The sequence below is a fragment of the Marmota marmota genome, unplaced genomic scaffold (assembly GCF_001458135.2).
Source record: "Marmota marmota marmota unplaced genomic scaffold, marMar, whole genome shotgun sequence".
In the NCBI taxonomy this organism is placed as follows: Eukaryota; Metazoa; Chordata; class Mammalia; order Rodentia; family Sciuridae; genus Marmota; species Marmota marmota.
The window spans coordinates 37,461,854-37,467,853 of record NW_026000093.1 but is presented as its reverse complement, the minus strand read 5'-3'; the positions used below and the strand labels follow the sequence as shown (position 1 = coordinate 37,467,853).

General features: G+C 41.9%; 2 protein-coding genes and 1 pseudogene across 4 annotated transcripts in view; 1 reads left to right on the top strand and 2 right to left on the bottom strand.

The window, feature by feature from the left end:
- Decr1 (2,4-dienoyl-CoA reductase 1) overlaps window positions 1-238 on the bottom strand; it is a 42,575-nt gene extending 42,337 nt beyond the window's left edge. The window contains exon 1 of the mRNA XM_015485948.2: window positions 93-238. Coding sequence (XP_015341434.1) covers window positions 93-161 — 69 coding nt within the window. The 5' untranslated portion in view covers window positions 162-238. The remainder of the gene's footprint in view (window positions 1-92) is intronic.
- Window positions 239-1,391: 1,153 nt separating this feature from the next.
- Window positions 1,392-4,926, bottom strand: LOC107142490 (annotated as a pseudogene).
- Window positions 4,927-4,966: 40 nt separating this feature from the next.
- The window catches only part of Nbn (nibrin), a 33,482-nt gene continuing 32,448 nt past the window's right edge, over window positions 4,967-6,000 (top strand). The window contains exon 1 of one of the 3 annotated variants that reach the window (XM_015485944.2): window positions 4,967-5,162. In XM_015485944.2, coding sequence (XP_015341430.1) covers window positions 5,126-5,162 — 37 coding nt within the window. In that variant the 5' untranslated portion in view covers window positions 4,967-5,125. The remainder of the gene's footprint in view (window positions 5,163-6,000) is intronic. The other 2 variants (XM_015485945.2, XM_015485947.2) reach the window with 2 other exon arrangements.

The window sequence follows — 6,000 nt, the reverse complement described above, 5'->3', positions numbered from 1 at the left end:
CCTCCGAGGCAGCCTCCAGCAGGGCGCTCGCAGGGAGCAGCCCGACCCTCGCAGGGAGAGCCGGACCCTCAGCCCCTCCGGCGCCGCCTTACCCGCCGGGGGCTGAGGCCACAGGGCAGCTGGGACGCCCGAGCAAAGAACACACGGCCCGGAAAAGCCATGTCACCTGCAGAACTCCGGCCGGAAGACTGCGGGGCTCCGGGGCGGGCCGGAAACTAAGTTCCGGGGGCTGGGCCGGGGCGGAGGCCCGCGGTCCCTGAGGACACGATCTCGGGGCCTCCGGGACACTTTCTCCCCGCCGCCTGGACCCAGAGCGTTTTGTCCAGCGGGAATAGCGGTTTCGGCGCCCCTGTTGTGGGTGGACGGACCCCGGCGCCGTACGAGGGTTTGCAAAATTGCACAAACGCGCGACACACCCCCGTTGCCCACCCAGTGCCAACACCCTTCTGGGTAATTTAAGTCTATTCCTTAAGTGCACGTTTAAGTTCGTTGTCGAGGTCGCGCTAACTCACATAGTAGCAGCAGAATAGTAACTCAGATTTAAAACAAGGCTTCCTTTTCCTAGGGAGAAGCGGCTGCAACCTTGCAGGACACACCGCCGCCTATCACCGAAATGCAGCCTTACTTGGACCTCCCGGACCAAAGGAACTGGTACACAACTAAAAATGCAAAGATCAACCCTGGAAGAACAGGGGTTTGAACTGACCAAATCCGTTTACTCGCCCCCCCGCAAATTTTTTTCCCTATTTTTGAGACTTGGAACATATGGGGGGGGTGGGGCTTCACAAACTATGGAGCATAGAAATACTGAAAAAATGTAAAGTTACATATATCATGAATGCATAAAATACACATAGCTAAGTCCTTTTTATCATGTACTATAATAAAATATGCACGAATCTATTTTTATTTATATATTTTTTATTTATATAAAACAGTAGAATGTATTACAACTCTTTATTACATATATAGAGTTCAATTTTTTATTTCTCTGGTTGTATACATAGTATACTCAAAATATCTCAGGTTTGTAAAGTAAAAACAGGCTAAGGTAGCTGCGCTGAAAACATACCTCATATTCAGCTGTATTGACTGTTAAGGAAGGAACCAGAGAAAACAGTTCACTCAGAGTCTTCAGAATGAGAGGTCTTGTATCACAACTCAACTTCGGAGAGAGGGCTTTCCAAGTAGAGCGAATACAAACAACCTGTGAAGCAGATTGAAGAAGTCAATATCTAACAAAACCCCAACTCACATCCAGGCATTAGTTAAGAATACCGTATTTTATTATATAGAGACAAGAACAAGAACATTCCTAGAAGATTTAGTAAGTAACTATCTCTCAAAAGAAAATTGTAATATAAGCTGTTGAAAANCACCCCTCTCACAATTCTATTTTTAAAGTTAAAATTTGTTAAAATAGGCGTGCAAACATGAACCATACATGGTGCCATTTGTAGTCAATAGAAATGAAAAACCAGTAAAGATTCAGTTTGAAATCACAGCTGCATAAAATTAACTGTAGTACATATTACATTACTTTGAAAATTATATAGCCACTTCCTTTTGCTATTTCTGTGAGCTTGGATGTCACCATCTTTTAGTTGATCTGCAGTTCACATTGCAGTAAAAAGTGATCTCTTCTCATGTTTTTTGTTGACTATAACATAATCATACAAAGTATGTGCTAATTGACTGTTTATGTTATTGGTAAGGCTTCCAGTAGACAGCAGGGTATTACTAATTAAATTTGGGGGATTTTCAGAAGGGGGGAGCTTTAATTTACCATTCTTTTATCTCCCAGATTCAGCACAATAGTGACCCTTCAACAAACATTTATCCAATGACTAAGTACTGATACTATTGCCATTTCCTAAACATGGACCATAAAAATAACTTAGAGAAAAACTTGTAGCAGCCATAGGAGCTAGTAAGGAATAGACTAGAGACATGAAAGAGAAATGCCATTCCAGAAGCAACAAATTTTGTCCTTTAGGAGCCATGGGATCTAACTAATGTCAGTGCTTGGGTTTGGGGTTTTTTGTTTTTGTTTTATTTTTTTATCAGCAAAGTTCAGCTTTTTATTGAACATGTTACAAGAATTAAGTCAAAAATGTCTTGACTATCTGTCTTCAGCAGATTCTTCAGATTCTTCTTTCTTTGCTGCCATTTTCTTCTCAGCTGGAGCAGCCCTGGTGGAGGGAGTAGGACGTCCTGCTGGTGCTGCATCAGCTGCTGGAGTAGGCCCACCAGCCCCTAAGTTGCTAATGTTGACATTGGCCTGGGCCTTTGCAAACAAACCAGGCCAAAAATGTCCAACATTTACACCAGCTGCTTTAATGAGGACATTGTTTTATCCTCCATGACAGTCACCTTGTTGTTGTGCAGGAAGAGAACAGAGTAGATGCAGGCCAGCTCAGAGACCGAGGCCATGGTGCTGTGAGGCATGGTGTCAATCGCCAAATGAAATGAAGGCCTCCCCCCAATGCGGCCTTAGCTTCATCCGAAGAACCAGGCACCTTGGCAGCCGCTGAGGAAAGGTTTTATTACTCATAGAAGCTAATATTTCTCAACATTGTTTTGGATGTCAGACTGTTCAACATCCTATAAATGTATTTCACTAATCCTCATAAGCATTCATGAAGTGTACATTACTATTATCAACATTTGGGAAACTGAGGTAGAGAGCAGTTAGGTAAATTTTTCAACTTATGGAATCAGATGGAATCTGAGCCCAACTCTGTCTGGCTCTAGCACCCTTGCTCTCAGGTGGAGTGTAGACTTGATCAACTACTGAGGTTCAAAGTGAGCTATATGTCTTGCTAGATGTGTAATGTTTTAACAGGTTATAAACCTGAGTTCCTTATCTGTGAAATGTAGATATTAAGAATTCACAAAGTTGTAGCTGGGTATAGATGAGATAATGTACTTAAAACACTTAGAACAGAGCCCAGCACATCAACAACCAGTAAACACTATTATGCACATAAAGAGTGGACCATTGTTAATCAAAAACTACAGGAGAAACTCTGACATCATTATTATAATAATGTTTCTTTTTTATGGAATAACAGGCTGTAACTATTAAGCAAATTTAACAAGATCATTACCAAGAAAATATACTATCTCATGGGGAAAAAAATAAGGAAGGGAACCTTCCCAGGGGAAGAGTGGGCCAGAAAAGTTGTGAATTTGCTCAAATACATTTTTGTAAACTGATTTTGGGTACTGTATATCAGGTTTGTAATTAAGAGTAATTAAGAGGCAATAATGCTTTTACCAAGGCATTGACCAAAAGCTAGCAAGAGGCTTACTTAGCCTTTTTAAGGAAAGATTTTATATACATTTCAAAGATAAAGAATTTACAATGACAGGTTGTATTATTCAGCTTTCCATCACTGTGACAAAATACCTGAGATAAACAATTTATAAGGAGCAAAGGCTTGGTTTGGTTTCAGATCATGGTCACTTGGCCCTGTTCCTTTGGGCCTGTAGTGGCATGGTATATCACATAGGAAGCACATGGTTGAGGAGGTCTATTTACCTCATAGCATCCAGGAAGTAAAAGAGAGAGAAAGGAAAATTCCAGAGTCCCAATATCCCTTTCAAGGCATGCTCCCAATGACCTAACTTCCTCTCACTAGTCCCCACCTCCTAAAAGTTCTACCACAACCTCTTGCTACCTTTACAACCCAGCAATGTCTTTCTCAAGGACATGAAAGCCATCCCTTTGAAATATAATCCACATGGAAGAATTCTCAAGGAAGACCTTGAAGATAGGAACCTAATATTTGACTGTTCTGACTCCAAACAGCAAACCTATCTCCTATCATTAAGCTAGGAGAAGTTTATTTTTTCTTTGGATCAAATCAATTAGCTACCACAGACCGTTATCCCAATTACCAAGTGAATTTAGGCTGAACTATACAACAAGTGTTACTGCGCACTTTTCAAAAAAATCCTGAGTTCAATTCCGAGTAGCAAGAAAAAGGAAATAAGAATAGAACAGATAGATTCTTATTTCATTCCTGATGTCAAGGGAAAATGATCAATAATTTATCTTAAGTATAATGTAAGCTGTAATTTTTTTGTAGATGTCTTTTATCAGGTCAAGAATGATCCTTCTATTCCTATTTTTCAGTGAGCTTTTGTCATGAATGAGTATTGAATTTTATCAAATGCTTTTTCTGCATCTACTAAAATGATGCAGAAAATTTTCTCCTTTTTAAAGAATTTATTCTGGTGAATTATGCTGATTTTTTTTTTTCCTCCAGTGTTAATCCACCCTTCTGTTTCTGGAATACAGACCACCTGGGTGTGGTTATTCTTTTTATAATACCACTTGATTCAATTTACTAATCTTGTATTAGGATTTTTGCATCTATGTTGGTAACAAAGACTGGTAAGCTAAGCTTTTAAAGTGGCATGTTTTTATTTTCTGTTACAGTCCGCTTTTGTCAACCAGAAATTACATGATCAAAAATGTGATCTCAGATGTTTATTTGGCAATGTGCAAGAGGTGAATGGTATCCTCTTAGGGAATGATGGGCCAGTAAAAGAACAGTTGGAAATGTAGTCTGCTCAGCATTTAGAATGGGATTAGATGAAAGTGGAACCTGATAAAATGGAGAATTGATTTAAACTTTAAAAAATATTTAATGTAATGAGTTGCCTTTCAGGTAAAATCCTTACCTTCATCATTATTGATCTAAGTAACAACCGAAATTTAAGACATTGCAAATGCAAGGAACTAAACGATCAGTTAGCGTATTTGATCAGAAGACTTCATCACATTGCTTTAGGGCTAATTTTAAAAATTATTTCCTTTCACAATCAGAAAAAAAAAAATCTTATATTTTATGAACACCTTAAAATAAAACCCGGCTTTCATTCTCTTAATGCAACACCTTTCAGTTCATACTGCGTTGCTCCTTACCACCAGGTGGCGCCCTAGCGCTCAATAGCATTCCCGCCTCATCCCTCGGTTTCCAACAGGGCTTGCGCGACTGCCGGGAGCGCGCACGTCCTAGGGTTCCCGCGCATTGCCCATGCTGTGATCGCGTGCACATCCGCTATCCGCTGCGAGGCAGCCGGTGGTCAACTCCAGTCCTGAGGAGCCGGACCCATGTGGAAGCTCCTTCCCGCTGCGGGCCGGGCCCGAGGTAAGGGTGGAAGGGAAAGATAGAGACCCGGCTTTCCCGGGAGCAGCTGCTGCGTGGAGTGTGCGGAGCGACGCTTCCGGTCCGCTCTCACTGCCTTCCGGCGCGGCCTCTGTGCCAGCCCTGGGATTCTGTGAAAGCGGGATGCGAAAGTCGGAAGTTTGCGTGAGGACGCCGCATTTTCTTCCGGGACGGTGCGGCGATTCAGTCCACACCAGACGGGAACCAGCACCTGCTCACGCGCCCTGATGGAGCGAGCCCCGGACGCCTTCCTTTTGGGACACCTGGTCGTAGGCTTTTAGGAAGAGATCACCAGGAAGTTAACAAAGCCAGACCACAGGATGACAAGGAAGCGATCTGTCTGGGGCAAAGCGTTTCTTTTTTTTCTTTTTTGAAGAACCACGTGGCACACAGGAAAACATGCTTTCAGATTTCAGACCTTTCCCCCAAAATAGCTGTACAGTGGGAAAAGTTGATTCCCCAACCCCTTTCCTGAACTTCTAGCAGTAGAGATTTTTCCTCATAAGTTACTGGTTGCCTCCTGTGTGTTGTTATTGGTTAATAGAAAGTTAAGCAAGTACCTATAATTGGGTCTTGTCTTCGGAAAGTTTACATTGTGACTGGAAAAAAAAAATCAATGAAGAGGCTAAATTGATAATGTCTGGGAATGTGAAGATAACTAGAACAAAAATACATAGAAGAGGGCATCCCTGTGGCTTGGAGTACTGCGATTTGTCCACAAATTTTGTGTTTGTGGACAAGTTAGGATTACGTTCATTTAAAGAAACCTGACTGGGGGACTGGGGTTGTAGCTCAGCAGTAGAACACTTGCCCAGCACGT